We start from the raw sequence: 23,640 nt of genomic DNA, 5'->3' as shown, positions 1-23,640 counted from the left end.
CAGAATGAGATTGCTGTCGCTCACAAAATGGTGGAGCTGCTAATTCGCAGAATTGTGTGCTCATTGGAATACACACATGCAGTATATGCAACTGAGGTTTGAGCAGTTATGTGGCTCCCACATCCCACTCAGTGCCCACAATCTTCCCATTTGATGACCAAAACAATCTCACTGGCTTCCAACATCCTTCTCACTGCATACATTTATCTCATTAGAATACACGTTCAGCTCCTTTATTTTTGAAAATATCATACTCTGTCTATGCATGTACACTATCTTCCCCTATATGCCTCCATGCTGCTATATATTCCACAATCCCTACTGCTGTGTGGTCTCCCAACTGTTATAGTCTGTGTTCCCTCATCTGCACCAATGTTTTTCCACAGCTGCACCGCCCTGCATCTGTGCCTTCTCCACAGCCATGTTGCTGTCTTTCTCTCATCTGTGGCATTCTTTCTTCCTCCATCTGCACTACTCTGGTCCCCTAACCATGCAACTCTGTCTCCCCCACCACCCGCATCACTCTGTCTTCCTCCTCATCCACACCAATCTGTCTTCCCCAATCCCTACTGCTGTCTGGCCTCCGAACTATGGTAGTCTGTGTTCTCTCATCTGCACCACTCTGTCTTCCTCCCCATCCACACCAATCTGTCTTCCTAAATCCCTACTGCTGTGTGGTCTCTGAACTATGGTAGTCTGTGTTCTCTCATCCGCACCAATCTGACTTTCTCCATCTGCACCGCCCTGCATTCGTGCCACTCTGTTTCCTTCTGCACCACAGCCTTCCCCTAAGCCACACCGCTGTCTTCCTTTCCTCTGTGGCACTCTTTCTTTCTCCATCTGCACCACTCTGTCCCCCTCAAGTGTGCATCCTTGTCTCCTCCCCCACCCGCACTACTCTGTCTTCCTACCCATTCCACACTAATCTGTCTTCCCCAATCCCTGCTGTTGTGTGACCTCCTATTTGTGCTAGTCTGTATTACCTTATCCACAACAATCTGTCTTTACCCATCTGCACTGCTCTGTCTTCCCATGTCGATGCCACTCCCTACCCACATCCATGTCGCTGTCCTCCCAAACCGTGCCACTGTTTCCCCCTATCTGCACCACTGTTTTCCACCTATCTGCATTACTTTTGGCTACCCCCCTCTGTACTGCTTAAGCTTCCCTCCTCTACACGCCTTTGTGTCTCACCTATCCATGCTGCTGTGCCTCCTCCCCCATCCACACCACTTTTATCCCGTCTGCACAGCTCTATTTTCTGCTTTGACCTCAGTTGCATAGACTGCATGTGTGTATCCAAAGAGCACACAATTCTATGAATTAGCAGCTCCACCATTTTGTGAGTGACAGCAATCTCATTCTGTGAGAGTGCTGAATCTGCAGTTAACCACAGTATGTGATGGCATACCATATCTGTATTGCGCAAGGAACACATCCATTAAGGCGTCAGCCGTAATGATCATAATTTCATTGCTTTTTGGAGTTTGAGTGGCAGAAAATCAATAGGTTTTGTGAATTTTCAGATCATGTCTAAGCAGCCTTAATGGGACATTAACTATTAGGGTTTGGATGAGCAAACCGGGCCACCTGCAGGGGAGAAGTGGAACAAATTGGTACACTAACGCAGGTGGAAGAGGGGACAGCACACAGGAGGTTGGTCTGGAAGGTGCAGAGTGCGAGATGGCTGTAGGCATTTGGTGTAGCAGCAGCAGCAGTGGTGCAGAGCAAGGGCAGCAGTGCAGTGCAAGGGGGGCATCAGTGGGCGACAGAGCGCTCACTGGTAGTGCGTATGCACCTGAGAAAATCAAATCAATAGTCACAGATGGACGAATGCAGCAATGAGATCCATCTACGCATCTGTTGAAAATTTAATGTGTAGCCCCACTTCCTAGAAGACAACCAGCACAGAGCTTTGGAGCCCCAGTACTGGTTGTGCTTAATACATGGGAAAAACGATGTAGGGATCCCCCGTATTAAGCACAACCAGCACCAGGCTTTTCAGAACAAGTCCTGGTTGCCAAAATATGGGGGACAAATTACGTAGGGGTCCCCCGTATTTAGTGCAACCATCACAGGGCTCTGAACCGGTCCTGGTTCTGGAAATACAGGGGGGAAAATGTGTAGGGTCCCCCTTTATTTACTATAACCAGCACTGGACTCCTTCTAGCAGGGGGGTGATGCCACAGGGGGGGAGCCCTTTCAACAGGCCCCTCCGCCACAGCATCACCCCTGACCGCTAGTCAACCCAGGCCGGGGATCCCTGGGGAGCTGGGGGCCCCCCATTAAAGGGGTCCCCCTCTCCAGGGCACCCCAGGCTGATAGCCTGGGGCTATCCCCAGCACCCCTGGGCAGCGGTGCTGGGTTGATTTGTGTTGTGTGGTGCATATGAATATATACATATTGTCTTTTGCAGTAGTACTACAGGTCCCAGCAGGTATCCCCTGCATACTGGCACTTGGAGAACCACAAGTACCATCAGGCGATGCACTAAAGGCCTGCTGGTACCTATAGTACCCCTGCAAAAGAAATATTAAAATAAAACAGACAGACACCATTTTTTTTTATATTTTATTTAGCGGGACCTTCACCTGGGGGGCGGCAGCCTTAAGCTCTTTTATGGCTGCTACTACCCCAGGACTTTTATGGCATCTTCACCTGGAGGGCAACAGCCTTTAAGCTCTTTTTCCTGGCTGTTGCCCATCCAGGGCTTCCACGGCATCTTCTGTCTTTGGCAGCTCTTCTCTGCTGCCTATCTGCTACCGCCAACTGACTGCACGGCAACTCGCGCTGGCAGTATTTAAGCCAGCCGAGGGGGCGGGGTGATGACGTCGCAAGCCGTGATTGGCTCGTGATGGCCATCTTTGAATTTCAAAAATGGCGCTGAGGTGCCATTTTTGAAAAGGGCATGCTCGGTTCTCACTATTTAATTCAATTGTGAGAACCGTTCATAGGCTAAAACGTGGAAGGCTCACCTCTCTCAGCCAATGAGCTCTCCGCACCAGGATTTCTGGAATGAAATCCCACAACGAAGCTCTCATTTGGGTAGTAGTGTTCTTAGAGAACACTACTAATGTTCGTGGGCTCGGGTAATTAATTTTTTTTTTTTTTTTAGCCAAGACCCAGGATTTGCCTTCTTTGGAACGAAGAGGACAGATCCACGCATAGGATGAGGTGAGTATGACATTTTTTATTACAGGTAATCCATTGGATTGTCTACTGGAGAAGAGGACAGATTGGGTTCAGGGATACTAGGTGAATATGTGAGATAGTGTATGCATGTATGAGTACATGTGTGTGTGCATATATGTTTTAACAAAATTATACTTTTCTATGGTGTGTGTGTTGTGTGTTCTTTTAATATTGCTTTTGTTGTGGAACTACAGCTACTAGCACACCCATAATGCCCTGCATGCTGATACTTGTGGTTCTCCAAGTACCAGCATGCAGGGGAGGCTTGCTGGGAACTGTGGTTCCACAGCAAAAGACCATATTTTAAATTTAATTGCACCACAATTTACATAATCAACAAGGCACCCACTGCCCAGGTGTGCCTGGGATAGCCCCGGGCTATCAGCCTGAGCCTGGGTGCCATGGAGAGTGGGACCCCTTTATTGGAGGGTTCCCCAGGGATCCCTGGCCTAGCAGTCAGGGGTGATGCTTCGGCTGGGAGGCCCGGTGAAAGGGCTCCCCTGGCTGTGGCATCACCCCCCACGCTAGAAAGAGTCCGGTGCTGGTTCTGGTAAATACAGGGGGCCCTATGAAATTTTTCCCCCTGTATTTCCAGAACCAGGACCGGCTCAGAGCCCTGTGCTGGTTGCTCTAAATACTGGGAACCCCTGCATCATTTGTCCCCCGTATTTTGGCAACCAGGACTGGTTCTGAAAAGCCTGGTGCTGGTTGTGCTTCATACAGGGGACCCCTACGTCATTTGTCCCCTGTATTTAGCACAACCAGTACTGGGGATCCATATCCCAGGGCTGGTTGATTTTTAGGGGAGGGGGCCACACCATTTTTTTTACACTGTTTTTTTTTTTAAACACAGAAGCACAGATGGGTCTCACTGACCCGTCTGTGCTTCTGTGTTTGTTTTCTTTAAACACAGATACAGGTATCATGGACTTTTCATATCCGGCCTGCATCTGTGTGCTGCTACCTCCCCCGGGTCCTACTGCCGACGCTAACGCCCGCTACACCTGGCCACAGCAAACGCCGATCCAGGCCCCCGCTACCAGCCGCAAACGATGGCCATCTTGCTGCACCCAAGTGAAGCCACTATAACTACACCTGCTGGAGGCTCCTACTGAGGCTGCGCAACAAATTGAAAAGTCCTATCTCTACAATGGCACATTCTAGAGGGAACAGTTTAAAAACTGTACCTTTCTATTTTACCTGAACCCCAAAAGCACGTACCCTGGCACAATAGCTACCTAATAAAACAAACCCAAATCTAAATTTACTACCTGCACTGAGTTTTGCCTTCCCAAAAAAAACCCATAGACTACAGCAGAAAAGTGGTTCTACCTGGCCATGCCAAATTTCAGATCCATACCTCCTATAGCTTTTGATGTGTAGCCCCTTAAACACCCTGCCCCCCCCCCTTTCAGAATTCTGTAAGGAGAAATGTTTTTTTAGATACAGACTTAATATAAGGTCACAACTGTGCCCTTATAATATGGAACCCCCCATAAAAATCCTGCGTTTGCCTCTGAGGAATAGGCACTAGGTGTAGTTAGGTTTAGGCTGAAAGGGGGGGGGTTTGGTTTAGGCTACGGGGAGAGAGGGTTAGATTTAGGAGTAGGGTTAGGATACTCACCGACAAATGTCGGTATCCTAACTCTGTGGGCAGGGCCAGTTCTAGATATTGTGGAGCTCATGGGAAAAGTTCCCAGTTGCACCCCCGCCCCCCGCCAAAAAAAAAGAAATTCAATTTTCTAGACAGCATTCCTCTGCGTGCACACTTCCGGATAGGATGTGTTGCCTTGTGGAACACCCCCAATTCATCACACTTTGGGGTGTGCCCTGCACTTATGGAGGTTTGGGCTTCCCCTAAGCTCTCCCCTCATGGCGAATAATTGCCATGTGCAGTAATGTGCGAAACACAGTATGTCTTACACAGTAATGCCCTTTATAACATAATATGCCATATGCACTAATGCCCTTTTTAACACATTATGCCACACACAGTAATGCCCTGTATAACAGATTATGCCACACGCAGTAATAACTTGTAAAACACATTATGCCACATGCTGTAATGCCCTGTATAACATATTATGCCACAAGCAGTAATAACCTGTATAATATCTTATGCCACATGTAGTAATGCCCTGTATAATACATTATGCCACATGCAGTAATGCCCTGTATAATACATTGTGCCACACACAGTAATGCCATTTATAATACATTATCCCCAATTCAAATTACACCACACAGTAGTCCATTATTCATGTTATGACACACAGTGGTGCCCCTTTTATACAATGCCCAAATTAGTGCCCCTTATACACAAGGCCCACAGTAGCATTGCCCCTTATGCAATGCCCACAGTAGTAGTGCCCCCAATACAATGCCCACAGCAGTAGTGCCCATTACACTTAATATGTCTAAGACAGAGCTGATCGTCTTCCCACCCTCCCACATAACCTCACTTCCCACTATTTCTTTATCAATTGATGGAATAACTATCTCATCTAGTCCCAAAATGCACTGTCTTGGAGTTATCCTGGACTCATCCCTCTCCTTCAAACCACATATCCAGAACCTCTCACAGTCATGTTGTTTCCATCTCAAAAATATTTCAAAGATCAGACCCTATCTCACCCAGGATGCTACAAAAACCCTCATACACTCACTGGTCATCTCCAGATTGGACTACTGTAACCTCCTCCTATCTGGCCTCCCCAACTCCCATCTCTCTCCTCTCTAGTCTATCCTTAATGCTGCTGCATGGCTTATCTTCCTCTCCAAATGCTCTACATCTGCCTTCCCTCTCCTACAAGCCCTCCACTGGCTCCCCTTCCCTTTTAGAATCCAATTAAAGGTTCTCATGCTTGCTTACAAAGCCATCACCCAATCTTCCCCCATATATATCTCTGATCTCATCTCCCTTCACTCTCCTCTCCGCTCTCTTCGCTCAACTAATGCACACCACCTTTCGTGCCAGCTGATTACTTCCTCCCACTCCCTCCTCCAAGATTTTGCCCGCACTGCTCCCCACCTCTGTAACTCTCTCCCACTCCCCATCAGACTCTCCACTTCTTTGCAATTCTTCAAATGCGCTCTCAAGACCCACTACTTCATCAAAGCTTTCCAGCTATCAGTCTAACTCCCTGATACATGCACCTTCCTTCCCATCTACCCCATCGGTGTCACCCCTGTTTGTCTTCCCCTTCCCTTTTAGAATGTAAGCTCTTATGAGCAGGGCCCTCTACCCTCTTGTGCTTCTCCCTACTTTAGTTTCATCTACTTCTTACTCACCACTAGGGCACCTAACACTTTGTTGCTTATGCTCTGTTGCTTATCTGGGTGTTATATTCGCTAATGTAGCAATATATATTATCCATGTCCTGGTCCTGTATTTTATTGTTCTGTAAGTCGCTTGTCTACAACTTGTTTATGTACTTTGTAAGGCGCTGCGGAACATTTGTGGCGCCATATAAATAAATGATACTAATAATAATTACACAATGGTCCCGGTAGTGGTGCCCCCTATGCAGTGCCCCATTTAGTAGTGCCCCCATTTGTAATGCCCCCTATAGTAGTGTCCCCAGTGGTAATGCCCCCTATAGTAGTGCCCCTATTAGTAGTGCCCCCTATAATAGTGCCCCAATTGGTAATGCCTCCTATAGTAGTGACCCCATTAGTAGTGCCCCCAGTGGTAATGCCCACTATAGTAGTGTCCTCAGTGGTAATGCCCCCTATAGTAGTGCCCCCTGTAGTAATGTCCCCTATAGTAGTGCTTCTTAAAGTAGTGGCCCCAGTGGTAATGCCCCTTATAGTAGTGCCTCCTTTAGAAGGGCCCCCAGTAGTAGTGCCACCATTGATAATGCCCCCTATAGTAGTGTCCCCAGTGGTAATGCCCCCTATAGTAGTGCCCCCATTAGTAGTGCCCCCAGTAGTAATGCCCCCATTAGTAGTGCCCCCTATAGTAGTGTCCCCAGTGTTAATGCCCCCTATAGTAGTGCCCCTATTAGTTATGCCCCCTATAGTAGTGCCTCCTATAGTTGTGCCCCCTATAGTAATGCCTCCAGTGCAAATGCTTCTACAAAAACATACAATTAAAAATACAAACACAATACCACAATACTTACCTTCCTGTGTCCGCTGCCGTCTGGTCCGACCACTCCTCGGTTCTATGGGAGAGACGTCATGATGTCATGACGTTTCTCCCATAGTGCTCTCTGCGAGAGCTGGAAGCCGAAGCTCAGGAGTGAGCTCCAGCTTTCAGCTGCTACTGTGGGGAACGAGCCAGGTGCCCGCTGGTAACAAATCTCAGCGGGCGCCTGGCAAATAGAGCCTCCCTGTGGCTAGTGAGGGGTGCAGGGACCGGCCCACCTTTTTTTTTTACTGGGGATTTTTTTTTTTCGAGGGAATCAACAGCACCCTCTAGGGGCTGGCGCTCCAGGCGACGGCCCTGTTAACCCGCCCCTAGAACCATCCCTGCCTGTCGGTATTCTAACCACCTGGATCCCAAGCACCGACATTCCGTACCCATCCTACATTTACAGCTGGATGTAAATGTCTCTCAGGTGGAGCAATACACCCTTCCTTAATGCCAAGTGCATAGGTATTGCCCTATAATAACTTAATAACTAAACAAAAATGGGCACTCACCTCCCTGCTCCCAAATACATGACCTTGCACTGATGTGGCCGAGAGACAGGGCTGCTGAGTATGCCGTCACCTAGAGGCAGCTAATCTTAGAAGCATTGTACATAGAATTACTGCACCATGTGTCTGAGGTAGCAATTACATCTGTATATTCAACAATTTGTGTAGTATTATGGCTTTGTGAAACAGACACTATTTAAACATGAGGCGTATATTGTTATATTGGGAATAGATTTTCTATAGGCAACAGTTAGGAAACATACTGTACATTAGGGGACATGAATGGAGGCGCTAACATTCACATACATTTAATGCTAAATAATAAGATGTAAGTTATACTGTACCTCTAGCTGCTTAGCCAGGAAGACATCAATCAGATTCCTCTGGTCATTCACATCCAGCTCTTTCTTCTGTTTTGTAAATGTCTCTCTTATGAAGGTCCGAAACTTTTTACTGTTTTCAAACAGTATTTTGTGAACGCCCGGCAGCCATTCCATCACAGTCGGAAAACTATTGTACAGCTTTAAAAGAAGAATGAAGTTTTAACTAAATCTGTAAATTGAAGCTTTAAATTATTTTCATATCATATACTGTATATAGTCTATCATTGTGATCTATGTTATTAAAAAACAAAAAAATAAGATGCATAGAATTTGCTATCATCCTGTCGCTGACACTATAAACAGATGTATTTGGGGCTTACTGCCTTTATCTCAATATATTTATTCAGTGCCTCCACCCAAGCCTCATTGTTAGATAAATACAGCATAGAAGAAAAGCTTTGGCTTTACAAATAAGATACATAGGGGCTCATTTATCATTCTATATTTGCGGTTAACCTCAAATACTAAGTTTCCCCCGTATGTATTAAGAAGGGACCGCGGCAAGTATCAGAGATACCTGCTGCAATGTCTCCATTCCTACAGGCAGCCGCCTCCTCTATAGGTTTCTATGGGGGATGCGATGCTGCCAAATTTACCAACATCCAGAATGCAATGCATTTTGGATATTGGCCCCATCATCTAACGCCATCATGAAGATGGCATTACCCGCTACAGGGACTACACTGCACATACATAGCTGACGGAAGGTTCCACCGGAACCCTCCCCAGCAATGGCGTCCATGCATGTGCTGTAGCCCCGGCAGCTCTCAGGGCACATCGCAGGGACAGGCTCCTTTCAAAGCCCCTGTCCCTGTGGGTTCCAGATGGTACATTCTGGTGATAGGATCGCATGTTGCAATGCAATCATTGGTGGTAATGTCATACCCAGATCGCATTGCAATTGCAATCATTAAAAAATGGGAGCCATAGTAAAAACAAAATGTTTTATTTATTCTGACCTCATCTTGATCCTGGAGTCCTCTAAACAGGGGAGGATTAGGCCGCCGGGACACCGGACCGGTTCCCGCTGGGCCAGTCCCTTTGGTGGACAGCATCTGCCCAGTCTGCCCTTCAATGGTTCACCCTACACCGGTCCTCTGCTCCCCCGTCCCGCTGCCGCGATCGGAGCTTAGCTCCGATCGGGCAGATGTAGAGCTCCTGCGTATGTGCAGAAGCATAGTGAAAGTTAAAAAAATGGCCGCCGGGGGAGCTGCTGCGCATGCCCAGCAGCAGCAGCTCCTCCCATAAGCCTTTTCAGAGCCTGGGGCCATCAGTCCCTCCGCGGCCCACCTCCAGCTTGGCCACAGTGACCAGACAGTTACAGGCATCGACTACAGCACAGTGCCTGCCAGCCAGCCTAGCAGTGACCAGCCTGAACACAGGAGGGAGGCGGCCTGCCAGATATCGTCAAAATACTAAAGGTAATGATTAATATACAATAATATATGAGATACAGATATATTTGAGATATGCTGTACATGTGATCTACTATATATATATATATATATATATATACATAAACTTTTCATATATACTTCTAAATATATTGTGTATATATTATATGATCTTTTTACATGCACATATATATATATATATATATATATATAATATACATATTAATATATACAGTACTGTATTGCAGTGTTTTACACACACACATACATATATATATATATATATATATATATATATATAATTAATCCACAGCAGATAAAGCGGCACTCAGGAGACTTCACAATGGGGTGAAACAACGTGTTGTAATTCGACGTTTCGGGATGCGGAGACCCTGTCTTCAGGAACACACAGATGTATATATATAATATATATAAATATATATAAAACATCTTTTGTGAAGAGAGTATCCTGCCCTTTTACCAGGACCCGCCCTCAACAGACTCCACCCCCATCAGGGCTGCTTCCTTTAATTTCCCGGGCTGGTTTTCAGACCCAATCCACACCTGCCTCTAATCAAAAAGAAGAATCATGCAATGGAATACCGACAACAACAAGTCGTTAACACCTATCATCACTAAGACTAGTACAGATTTCTCTTGGGTAGACCTGTAGCTTAGTGTCAAAAGAGCTATATGTATATGAACCATCTCCCCTCCAAACACTTCCTCAGACTATGCCAACCTCTAAGGTATGTAGGTAAATGTAAGGCCTCTTCCATACTATAGATAAGGCCACTCAGCTTACTTAATAACTCCAATCTCCTCCCATAAGTCTTTATGCACATTACCATATACACACACTAAAGATCCCTGTTCATTTTCTAATGTGAAAACTGATCTATGACAATATACATACATTCATATATCTACCTGTCAAAGAAAACCTATATAAACTAAATACTGATTCTATAATTTATACACAATCCCTCACTTAAGTCTTTTATTGTTGCAACATTGTGTCCAATGTGGTGGTGCACTTAGTAGACAATGTACTGTATCTTTTTAGGTTTGCTTATATGCTACAGTTGCAAGATTAGCTTTGTGAGATGCCTTTAGTAAATACAGCAGCTGTTTCTGTCTATCTTTGATTGCCGTCCATATATACTGTAATGTTTCAAATAATATGTTGAAAGACTCTAGCACACTAGATCAGGATATAGGGTGCAGCCAATGCTTAGTCTATAGAACCTTTTCTTTTCACAATAGGATTATAGACAAATGTTTGATATAAATTTTAACCCTTCATGTGTGGAATTGGAAATGTTGTGCTTCATATCCCAAACACCAATCAAGAAATAGATGTAAATAGAAGAATAGATTCCTCTTCCCCTATAGATGTTCCTTTACTGGTGATTGTGTAAACTCTATTCTCTGTCCTTATCATAATTGACAAGAACAAAAAAGTGATGTACACTGCCCCTGGTCAGGCTGCGTAAGCTGAAGCTTACAAATGACCTGGCCTTCAGAACCAATAGCAGCTCCAGGTACGGGCAACCCGGTCAGTCACTCGGAGTGCCATGGGTTCTGGTGGGCGCAGGAAAAGCTCTCCCACCTGGTGCTATTTTGATGATATACACACAGGGTGAGGGAGTGGAGGAGGGAGGGGTGGCAACACAGGATGGCGCTAGGCTCAGCAAAGCCTAGTGCCGGCCCTGATCGGAACCCCTCTGCCAGGTCCAAGAAGTCTGCATCCGATGACGCAGACCCTGGGCTTGGCACACCTAAAAAACAGGGTAGACATGTCCCCATTTTGTACAAAGGTCCTGGCTGCCACCCTCACTCCACTCCCAAATGATTATGCTGGACCCGTTCTGCTTAAGCGCAGATCCTGAATAATTGGATTCAGGGGCAGAACTAGTGGCGGTGCAGCCGGTGCCTTGCACCGGGGCCCGCTGTGGTGCAAGGGATCATGACCACCTGCATCCGAAAGTGCCACTGCCCGCCGACCTGGTCCGCATTAAATAAATGGTTGGAGCCAGAGCGGACCCGCTCCGGCTCCACCAACATGACAGACACCCGCTGCGGCCCAGCCCCTTGTTTTGACACGGCGCATGTGACGTTATGAATGATGTCACGGGTGCCATGTCGAAACAAGGGGCCGGCTGCTAGAGGGAGAGGTAAGAGCCACGGATCGAGGTGGAGCAGCAGGGAAGAAGCAGCCAAGAAGAAGGAAACAAGGTAAGTGTGGTGGAAAAAAAGCTGGGCGGGCAGAGGACAGGGGGGTTGCGGTATAAAGTGTGATAAAAAGGCTGCGCAGCAGGGGGAGAGGCTCTGGGGGATGTTGCAGTGTGAGGAGGTGGTTAAAAAAGGCTGCGCAGCGGGGGATGCTCTTCTGTGGGTTTGTGTCAGATGTTGGGGTGCGGGGTGCCATAAATAGGGAGGGGGGGCAAAGCTCACAAGAGTTCAGGGCAGATATTTATATAGACCAATATTTCTATTTTTATGTATGTAGCAGATCACCACTGATACATTTTCTACTGGTTAAGCTGACACCCATATTTTTGGGGAGTGCATGATAACTGGTTCACGTTTTGGTTTGTTTATAGTACACATACGTGTGAGATAAGAAACACATATTGAAAATATTAATTTGGAGGATTTTTACCTAACTGCACTGTAATCTCCTGCTATACATATATATACACAGGTTGAGTCTCCCATACCCAAAATGCTTGGGACCAGGGGTATATTGGATATCAGAAAATTCGGTATTTTGGAATATTTGCATACCATAATGAGATATCTTGGGAATGGGACCCAAATCTAAACACAGAAAGCATTTATGTATTATATACACCTTATACAGTCAGGTGCCTAAATATTGAGAGTCGACAGCAACTGATTCCAAATGCAAATATCACACCTAGAATCAACTCCAGACTTTTTACCTGCTTAATTGATAATGAAATAACGAGGGAATAGCCCACACCTGCCCATGAAATAGCTTTGAGTTGATAGTCCCATTACTTTTGGCCCCTTAAAAAGTGGGAGGCACATATAGAAACCGTTGTAATTTCCGTTCACCTGATTTGGATGTAATTACCCTCAAATTAAATCTGAAAGTCTGCAGTTAAAGCACATCTTGTTTGTTTCATTTCAAAGCCATTGTGGTGGTGAATAGAGGCCAAAATATGAAAATTCTGTCAATGTCCCAATATTTATGCACCTGACTGTACACACAGCCTGCGGGTAATTTTACACAATATTTTCAAAAATTATGTGGCTCAAACAAAGTTTGTGTACATATATGAAATTCATTTATGTTTCATATACACCTTATACACACTGAAGGTAATGTTTTTAAATCTATTTTATTAAATTTTTAAGAAAAAACATTTGCATGAAGTATACATTTTATTGTGAATCATGCTATTATTATTCAATTAGTAGAAGAAAAACAATGACAGCAAAGTGTTTCCATCACATAATAAAGAGAATACAATGAAGTGTACAAATGAGTATTGACAATCAATAATTCTTGTTTTACGTTTGTGAGTGATAAATTACTCAAGCATTACAAGGTGAAATATACTTCTGAAAACAGTAATTTATACTGTTTAATAACAGACCGCATTGTATTTGAGAAGACGGGAGGAAAACACACGAGGATGGCTGAGAGATGGTATGTGAATAAGTAGATGAGATGTGATCTCATTAGTCTGACTGTAGAATACAATCTATAGAAGAAAACATATTAGAAGATAGAACATTAAGGAGGCGTAGAGGACTCTGAGTAATTGCCTATGAAGAAACCATTCGGATTGTTCAAACACTTTAAAAATTTGAGATTGGGTATGACGATCTAAGGAATCTATGTAAAGACCCCACTTCTTATAAAAACTGATAACACCAGACTCTATATTTTATTGAACAGATTTTCTATAGACATATAGTATTTGCAATAATTTACCATGCACCTCTGCAACAGGCAGTGACGATTTAGAAATCCAATGAGTCAGAATTATTTTCCTAGAAATGGTGATTAAAACCGTTAGAAAAGGAATGGTTGATTTACGAGTGGGTCATAAATCCCATTCTGAGAAGTTTGCACATAGACAAGCTAGAGAATTGGGGAGTAGTATTAGCACTAATAAAGTGTTAACAAATACTAAAACATTATTCCAAAATCTTTTGATGTGTCCACACTCCCAGATTCAATGTATAATAGAGGCTGAAGAGATCCGACATTTAGGACATTCCCCTGATTGTGTTGTGTTAACTCGGGCATACTGAGCTGAAGAGACATAAGCTCTTTGTATTGTATGTAGGTGCACTTCTTGCAAATAAATAGAACTGAGGATCCTCAATGTTGACTAAGTTGCATTGCATCTGTGAGTGATGGAACATCTTTTTGCCATTGGAGAAGCAATCTATCCCATTTTCTATCAATAGAGATACTAGTTAAAATATTGTAAATGTATCTAATTCGATAACATCAATGCTCAAAGAGGTTTAAGATAGATTGTAGAGGATTAAGCTGGCCATACACCTACGCGATTTCTGTCCGATTGCACGATTTTCGACGCGCCGTACGATCAATCCTGTAGAAATTGTGCATTTTTTTCCCGTATACAATCGATGCGTGCTCCCGCAGCTCCTAAATTGGATCGTATAATCAGATGTGCAGCACATCTTCTCTTTCGTATTCGTATGCTGATCGTGCCGTGTTGTTCAGCATGCAATGTCCGAGCCCCGTCACTTGAGTGACAAGTTTCTGTTTATGCCCACTGCAGACAGCGCCCGAATGGAGAGGATCAGCAACGTGAGCAGCAGACACGATTGCTCAGGTATTGTATAGTATTTGCAGGCCACATGTTTCTCATATACAAAGCCCACTGGCCACCAATGGTATATGTATAGTGGCATTGGTTTGAGCCCTACTCACTCTGACCACCCCTGTTTGCCCAGCAATGCCCATCTATTCCTCAGCAATGCCCACTGTCTACCCACTTTGGTATTATGACCTGATGATGTTCCTGGTGCAGCAGGATCCTGTGAGATCTTCAGTACAGGTGATGGCTGAGTCAGAAGAGTGCAGCCTGCTGGAAGAGGATTTCCAGGAATCTGCAGACACATCAACGGTAAGCTCCAAATTTTTCAGATCATATCCTCTTGCCATGGCACTGCACCGTCCCCATTAAAATAGGCCATATATTCCTCTCTGACCTTTTTGGCCAGAGAAGTCCCAGGTATCATAACCGCGGGTGGTGCCACTGAGTGGAATGGAGCAACCTCTTCTGGATTTTCGGGGTCTTCAACTGCAGGTGTTCCCAATAACCTTTGCTGGGTGGCTTTCTTGTGCAGAAAGTTGTGCAGGTTACAGCAAACCGTGACCACCCAGTCAATATTCTTGACCTTTAAATTTATTGGGGTATGCCAGATCTGGAATCGGTTGCTCAAGATCCCAAAGGCGTTCTCCACAATATGCCTTGCACGAGATAGGTGGTAATTGAACACCCGCTTTTCATGAGTCAAGGCCCTCTGAGGGAATGGCTTCATGACATTTTCATGAAGGGCAAAAGCCTTGTCAGCCATGAAAATGAAATTCAGCCCATGTTTTGTTGACTCTCTGGATGGCAAATGAAGGGTGTTAGTGGTGAGCCTCTTGTAGAATGCCGTCTTCTGAAAGGAGCCATCGTCGGAAGAACGGCCATTCTTCCTCATATCTTCAAACAGGAACTTGCAGTTTGTGTTAACCACAGCCATCAGAACAACACTTATAGTTATAGTAGTAGGACCCAGTGTTGGCAGGTGGGTTAATCCTAATATGCATGCTGTCGATAGCTCCTCCACAGTTAGGGAACTGCCAATGGCTCTCAAACTCATCCCCAATGGCTATCCACTCTTCCGTGCTTGTAGGGAACTGTTCAAGAAATTGAAAACTTAATTAAAAAATTAAATTTTAAAAAATGTTCTCTATTTACAGACTTCAGATATCCCCAGCAACCCGGACCTGCACAGTGGAGAAGAGAGTGTTGCGACTCCAAACCCCACCCCACCAATTTCTAAAAAACAAAGGCATAAAAACAAAAATAAAGAAAATGAAGAAGACACCACTACTTTGTCAGGCCAGAGAGGCCTTATTGAAACCACCGTGTGAATATGACAACTTTGCAGCCTATGTCAGTGCAGCGGTGCGAGGAATGTTCCTTGACCAAAGAATACAATTTGAAAGACTGACATCTGACCTCATATTTAAAGCAAGGCAATGTCTACTGACATCAGACACTACCATTATTACCCCGCCAGTAGTTCCAACCCCAACTACACTCAACACGGCAACACCCACCTACTATTCATCACAAACATACCATCCACCAACTTCAAACTACCCACACTACCCTCCTGATACCCCACCCACCTCCACCTTCCAAACTCAGCCTCCACCCACCTCCTCCTACCAGCCTCATCCCCCAACCACCTCCTCCTACCAACCTCTTCTCCCACCCACCTCCACCTACCATCAGACTCCCCCAACCACCTCCTCTTTCCAAACAACTGGGCCCCCCCACCTCCTCCTACCAACCTCTTCCCCTACCCACCTCCACCTACCATGCTGCTCTCCCAGACACCTCCTCCTATGAAAATGTAACTCCATCCGCCGTGTCCTACCAAACTACTTCTTCACCCTCACCACCCAATTTTTTCACACTATTACGTGAAGTAAATGAGGACAATGAGGATTTCTCTTAATTGCTATGTGTTTCCCAATTAATTTAACACACTTGTTTGGTATTAATGAAGTTTCATACTCCCTGGTAAGTATGGTACTGAGTGCAGCATGGTGTTTGTGCTCCAGACTCTCAGGCAGCTAGGAACACATGCTGGAAGTGCATGTCAATGGGGCCGGGCCCACTGAATTTGCACTTTCTGCATGTGTTTGCGCCCCTGAATCTGGGCTGCAAACACCAAAGCTCATGCAGCACCATACTTAACAGGGATTGGGTAACTTGGTGATACTTTTAACAGTTTAGCCATCTTTATATCTAAATATATCCAATTTTCACATAAGTATTTAATTTTCACATAAGTATTATTTTTTAATCTAATGTTTCACATAACTAGCAAACTACAGAAACTTGAAATACATTTTTTTTCTGGTGGTGTGTGTGTGTGTTATCTTACCTTACAATAACGTAACTGCAGCACCTTCATGATAGCCTTGTATGTCTCTGGGATAATGCATCTCAAAGCTTGAGCCGATATGCGGGTCCCAAACTTTAGGTCCTCAAAGGAGCGTCCTGTAGCCAGGTTCCTCAGCATAGTCACGAGCCTCTCCTCGGCCGTGATGGCCATCTGAAATTTGGTGTCCTGTTTCCGGATATAGGGGGTCACCAAATACAGCAATTCCTGAAAAGTGGTGTCATCCATCTGCAGGAAGTTGCGGTAGTCGTCTGGATTGTTCTCCCTCATCTCCATCAGCATGGGCATATAGGATTGACTCTCCCTCTCCAGCAGCCAATTCTTGGTCTGGCAGGACCTCATCCTCCTCACTCAGCTTGACCACAGCATAGGACAGCAGTGCTCTATAACGGCAGGGATCCATCACCACAAAATAAGCAGAAAAAAGACCACAGGAAATAGAGCAGGATAAAGCACTTTGTAAAGCCAGGCAATACAAAGCAATGCACAGTAGCTAGCAATGTTGAGCGTTCAGCAGGGTAAAAACCAAGCCTCACTAATCACAGAGCAAACAGGAGGCACAGAGCTGAAGAGGCAGGCATTTTTTATACCCACAGTAAAGGCCAGCCCTCTATTTAAATTTGGGGCCAATCTATTGCATGATCGTATGTTTTTGGTGAGGCACCCGATCAACCGTTTACTCGATCCGTCGTATAGTGACGAGTGTTCTTACGACTGATCTAATGAAAATTGTGTGTGATAAAACACAAAATCATGTGTTCAGGACTGCCGGGGAGCTCTGGGGAATTGAAGGGAAATCGTATGATGGATCGGATCTTATGCTGGTTTTCCAGGTGTATGGCCAGCATTAGGGTCGACATTCGTCTCCTTGGGAGTTGATTGTAAAGTTGATACTGAGGAAAGATAATGGCTCATTTGCAAATTCATGAAAAAATGTGACTGAGGGAGATTATATTTTTCCTTCAGATCTGAAAATTGAAAAATAATACCTCCTGGGTCAAATAATTTGGAAGAATCTGATAATCCCTTGTCTTTCCAGATGAGAAAATTAGTGGAGGTAAGTGATGGAGGAAAAACTGAATTTCCCCATAGCGGAATATGTGGAGAAGATTATGGATTCCTGTTAAGTTTTTTATTAAGAGTAAGCCATGCATAGTAAATATCATGGAATAATGGATTGAGGAGAATGTGAGAGGGAATGTCAGTAGCTTTAGTATGGAGAATTACACTTGGAGAGTATGGAAAAAATAAAGCTACATCCAACTTGGGATCTGTGAAAGCATTTCTGTCATACAGCCAGTCAGCAGCACATCTAAACAATGTGGATAAGGAGTATGAAGCATAGTCGGGGACCCCCACTCCACCTGCTTTACTCGGGGCCATGAGCTTATCTAAAGCTATATAAGATTTTTTCCCTTTCCAGAGAAATTTAGTCATAATTTTACGCAAATATATAATATCACGTTTGAGGAGACCCAAGGGTAGCATCTGCATAATATAAAACAGTTTCGGGAAGACAATGATCTGAAGAACCGCCACTCTACCCAGAATGGACAGTAGTAATAACCTCCAATTACAAGTTATCTTTGCTATCACAGGAGTAAAGTTTTCTTTATATAGTCTGGAGAGATCTGCAGCGATCTGAATCCCCAGATATTTAATCTTAAAAGTAGCTACATTAAAAGAAGATATCAATGAAGATTGCAAAAATAAACTTTGGGAGTTCCCTAGGGTGAGAAGTTTGGACTTGGCAACATTGATACGATATCCCGCTCTCTTCCCAAATTAATGAAAAGTTTGGAGAATATCGGGTAAGGAGGAAGCGGGATCTGAAACAAAAAGTAGTATATCATCTGCAAACAATGCAAGCTTCAATTCAATGTTGTCAATCCCGATTCCCTTGAAAGTAGTGGATGCTCGTAGGCCAATAGCCAAGGGTTCTGGTGCTACAGCAAATAGGAGGGGGGATATGGGACAACCTCGCCTTGTTCCTTTACATATATGAAGTGGTTTAGAGAAAATTCCATTGCAGGATATCTGTGACTGTGAATTAGAGTAAAGCAGTTTAATCAAGGTAACAAACTGTTCAGGGAAACCAAAACGTAAACGTAAGTGGGTGGAGAATAAATGATCCCAGTCAACCAAATCTAAGGCCTTTTTGGCATCTAATGAGAGAATAAGATTATGGTTTGGCATGGATGAGGTAGTAGAGGCATAAACAGCGGACAAGACCTGCCGAACATTAAGTTCAGGATGCCTACCCCATATGAATCCTGTTTGGTCTGGGTGGATAATGTGAGGAAGGAGTGATTTTATATGATTTGCCAGAATTTTAGTAAGAATTTTGTAATCAAGGTTCAACAAGGAAATGGGATGATAGGAAGCTGGTAGGAAGAGTTCTCTGCCGGGTTTAGGTAGCACCTTAATTATGGTGGTATTAAAATGTGAAGGTATGGAGTGTGAGGAAGTTATAGAGTTAAGGACTTGGGCTAACGTGTTACCCATTCTAGAGAGCAGTATCTTGTAAAAGTCTGAGCTAAATCCATCAGGGCCTGGAGCCTTGTCTCCCTGAAACTGATGCACGACACATTGAATCTCCTCCAATGTGATTGGCAGTAAAATAGATTGTACTAAATCTTGTGAGAGTACCGGCACAGTCAAGGTATCCCAGAAGTCCCCACCTAAAGCAATTTCCTGATTATTAGGTGATGAAGAGAGAGAAGGCCCGGAATATAGGTCTTCATAAAATGATCTCATCACTTGGGCTATGTCTGCTTTGTTAGTAGTTAGGTTACCCTGCAGATTTTTCAATGGTTGTGTAATCATAGGTGTTCGTGTACCATTTAAAAGATTTGTTAGGAGCTTACCTGTTCTATTGCCAAATTTATAGTATCGATAATTAACCGAGAAGAGGTAGAATTTGAGGGATTTGCCTAGATAGGTTGGGAATTTCCACAATTTAGGAGAATAATGGGTACTATCTGAGGTGTGCAATGAAGCTGATAACAGGGCATCATCTGAAAGAGAGATTGGTTCAATCTGTGCATCGGTAATGTTTGGGAATAGGGATTGTGATATCAATATATAATCTATCCTTGCTAGTGTATGGTGGGCAGCTGATAAGCAAGTGTATTCCCTATCAGTGAGATGAAGAGCTTCTCATATATCTAGTAATTGTAGAGTTTTAGCCACCATGGGAACTCCCAGCTTCAGTAAGATGAGTTTACATGAAGTATGTTGGGATTTGTCCAGGAAAGTTGAGGATACTAAATTGAAATCTCCACATAAAATTAGTGGATCGGATAATAAAGGAGATAGAAGAGCTATTTATTTTTGGAAAAACAATTTGGAATATACGTTTGGGACATACATGTTGCAAAGCAAATATTGTCTGTTATCAATTTTAAGGGAAACTATTAAATATCAACCCTCTGAATCCTCACGAATCTGAATGACCTCAAATGGTATGTGTCACTTTATTAGAATAGTTACTCCTCTAGCCTTAGAGGTAAATTAAATAGAACCAAGTACAGACCAACCCAACATATTTAAGTTAGCTATTTCTAGTGGTAAGAGGTGGGTCTCTTGAAGAAATGCTAAATGAACATTTTGCTTATTGAGGTATAACAAAATCTTTCTTCATTTTGTCGGAGAGTTAAAGCCTCCTATGTTCCATGAGCCTATGTTTAACTGAGGCATATTTTAAGAAAAAAGATAAAGTAAATTTGATATAGACAAGCATAAATACAGAGATGTAATCATATGACTTACAGTATGTATATGTGAGGGAGAGGGGAAGAAGTGAAAGGGAGGACATAAGGGGGGAGACAAGACAATAGAACATGACAAGTTATCTGTGGTTACATAAAACCATTGTAAATGTAAGAAGATATAACAACAAATAGATGACCATAAGCTTCCAGACAATATAACTATATAGGTCATTTATAGTGCACAAATATATAAGAACTTACAGTGAATGGAGGTGGGCTCCGGCCACTCCACCCAGACATAAGTGTAAATATAGATATGTGAATCCTCATATATCTTCAGAAATAACTGTAGAGGGAGGAGGAAATTGAATCCTGTAGTTGGCATGCAGAGAATAACTATGCTTTTAAGAACTCGCTTTCAAATTTAGTGAAATAGATTGTCAGCAAAATTGACAGTAACTTTTAGAAAGAACAAGCCAGCATGAACTACACCACACTACAAGGAAATTTACATGGTGTGAACAAATAAGAACATACATAATCTGGACAGAAAATCATACAGAAGGAGGGGGGGGGGTCACTTATGTCGGTTGAACTTGATTGAGAGAGTTCCATTAAATATGCTTCGGCATCCGCAGGTGAAAGGAAGTCTTTATGGGAAGACCATTCATATAATCTGAGATGTGCAGGATATAACAACCCAAATTTCCAGCCCTCTGCAATTAACTGTAAGCAAATGGGAGAAAAAGCCTTATGGCCCTGGTAAGCTCCACATAGTAGTCTTGGAAAATTAAGAGCTTATGGCCTTCCCATTGTAAATATTTGGTTTTGCATGATGATGACCAAATAGTGGATATGTGGAGATAATTTAGGCATCGGAAAAAAGTCATCCTCGGACGAGTTTTATTCGGATTGGGGTTTGGTTCGACGCGATGAACCCTTTCTATAACCAAATCTCGGCATTCCTGCTCAATTCCCAACAGAGAAGGGAGTGTATTCCTTTCAAAATGTGCTAGAGATGGGCCTTTAAGTGATTCAGGCAATCCCACCAACCTTATATTGTTCCTATGTGAACGGTTTTCTATATCGTCCAATTTGTTCCAGATTTGATCATTATCAGTAGTAAGCTCTTTCACAGACTGCTTTAATCCTTCTATATCATGAATGGCAGCACCGATTTGATTTTCAGCGTGTGTGATCCTTTTTGTGAGATGCTGTATTTGACCTGTGATGTCACACACAGCTTGAGACAGCAGGGGTGTCATGGTGGCTTTAATTGCCTCTACTACATCCCCATATGTGACTGGGAAGTCAGGAGGGCGACATACCTGAGAGGCTGCAGTGTTAGACGGATCCGCCACTGATTTCTTAGAAGCAAAGGAGATAGGATCTGGCCCAGAGTCAGGCGCCATGTTTCTGGCTGAGCAGCGTTTCTCCTGTCTCTGCACCGTGTTAGCCACCATCTGCTGGCTCTGTGTAGCGGCTGTTAGGACATATCAGTCCATCGTGGTTGCGGCTGTGTACAGCGTCGAGTAGAGGGAGAGGCTGGAGGTTTAAAAGCCTTTAAAAGCTGTATGTCAGGGTGGTAAGGAAGGAGCTCAGGAGACTCCCGTCCTACTCAATCAAACACGGAACCGGAAGTATCCTGTAGGTAATGTTATACGATATTTTTAATAATTTTGTGCCTTAAACAAAGATTGTGTACTGTACATTAAACCATCAGAAAGCAAACGTTTTACTATATTGGTCATGCTAAAAATATTTCGTATTTCGGAATATTCTGTATTTCAGAATATTTGGATATCGGAGACTCAAACTGTATATATATTTCACAAGTTAAAAATTATACAGTTTGACAACAGTTAAATAATATTAATTTTTAAATGTATTCATTGATTTGGAGTTATTTTATGACCAGGCTTTGAATGGAAAGATTTTTTGTCATTATTGTCATTTGTCATTATTGAAAGTAGCAGTAAAAATTAAGTAAACGTAATCCCTTGAAACAGCGACTTACCCTGACCATAGGGCTTCCCAGGATTCTGATATTTTCATTCATTAAACTCAGGAGCTGCAGAATGGTTGGGTCATCATACTCAAATCTATTGCTGAGTAGTACAGACACAATTATATTGGCCACAGCAGTATTAATGATGGTCAAACTATTGAAGGGTTTTCCTAAAATTAGAAAAAAATAAGTTTTCAAAACAATAAAAAATAGAATGGAGCAATATTCACTTATCTGATCACTCTAAAGCCAGAATTCTCCACAGCTTCAATGTGGGGACCCTCCCATCTCCAGTAGTTCTTACTGTAATTATACCCAGCACAATAGCCACAATAAATAGATTCATGGCCCACAGTAGTGTAGTATAAAATGGGATTTTGGTACTTACTGTTAAATCCTTTTCTCTGATTCCACAGGGGACACTGGAGGCTTAGTACACTGGGGTATAGAGGCATGGATAGTTGGAGCTGGCACTTTTAAATAATTTAGAAGTGTGAAGTTCCTCCCCCTCTATGCCCCACCAGCGCCTCAGTTTAGAAAAATGAAGACCAAGAGGAGGTGGAGAACAAGAGGAGCAAAGAAAAGCAAAAATCATAACAAACAGAACCATACAAATACACGGAATCAATAAAATAGGCAGTCAAAGAGCCCTGAGGTGAGCATCCAGTGTCCCCTGTGGAAGCAAAGAAAATTATTTACCAGTAAGTACCAAAATTCAATTTTCTCTTGCATCCACTATGGGACACTGGAGGCTTAGTACACTGGGGATGTCCCAAAGTTTTCCCCTTGAGTGGGAGCAATCTGAGGATCCTGCAGAACAAGGCGGCCAGCTGTAGACGTGTCAAAATGACAAAACTTCACAAAGGTATGTACCATGGACCAAGTAGCCGCATGGCACAATTTCATGGTGGAGGCACCAATATGTGCCACCCATGATGCATCCACAGAGCATGTGGAATGCACTGAAATAGATGAAGAAGGTTGCCTATCGCTGCTTACATAAGCCTGTGTAAAAGATAAGGTACGGGGGCTTACAAAACAGGGTCCCCAACTCCGAAACCTGATGGGCCAAAGCCAATGCCAGGAGGAGAACCAAGCCAAAT

The 23,640-nt window shown here is 43.7% G+C and overlaps 1 protein-coding gene across 3 annotated transcripts in view; it reads right to left on the bottom strand.

Annotated features, from left to right (window-relative positions):
• LOC148533750 (cytochrome P450 2C5-like) overlaps positions 1–23,640 on the bottom strand; it is a 66,324-nt gene that overhangs the window by 25,397 nt on the left and 17,287 nt on the right. The window contains exons 4-6 of one of the 3 annotated variants that reach the window (XM_088467334.1): positions 22,547–22,707; positions 15,992–15,994; positions 8,181–8,357 (exon numbers count right to left, since the gene is read on the bottom strand). In XM_088467334.1, coding sequence (XP_088323460.1) covers positions 8,181–8,357; positions 15,992–15,994; positions 22,547–22,707 — 341 coding nt within the window. The remainder of the gene's footprint in view (positions 1–8,180; positions 8,358–15,991; positions 15,995–22,546; positions 22,708–23,640) is intronic. The other 2 variants (XM_088467333.1, XM_088467335.1) reach the window with 2 other exon arrangements.

The sequence above is a fragment of the Taudactylus pleione genome, unplaced genomic scaffold (assembly GCF_031769625.1).
Source record: "Taudactylus pleione unplaced genomic scaffold, aTauple2 ptg000070l, whole genome shotgun sequence".
In the NCBI taxonomy this organism is placed as follows: domain Eukaryota; kingdom Metazoa; phylum Chordata; class Amphibia; order Anura; family Myobatrachidae; genus Taudactylus; species Taudactylus pleione.
Note: the sequence above shows the minus strand (reverse complement) of the source record. Positions and strands in the feature narration are given on the sequence as shown.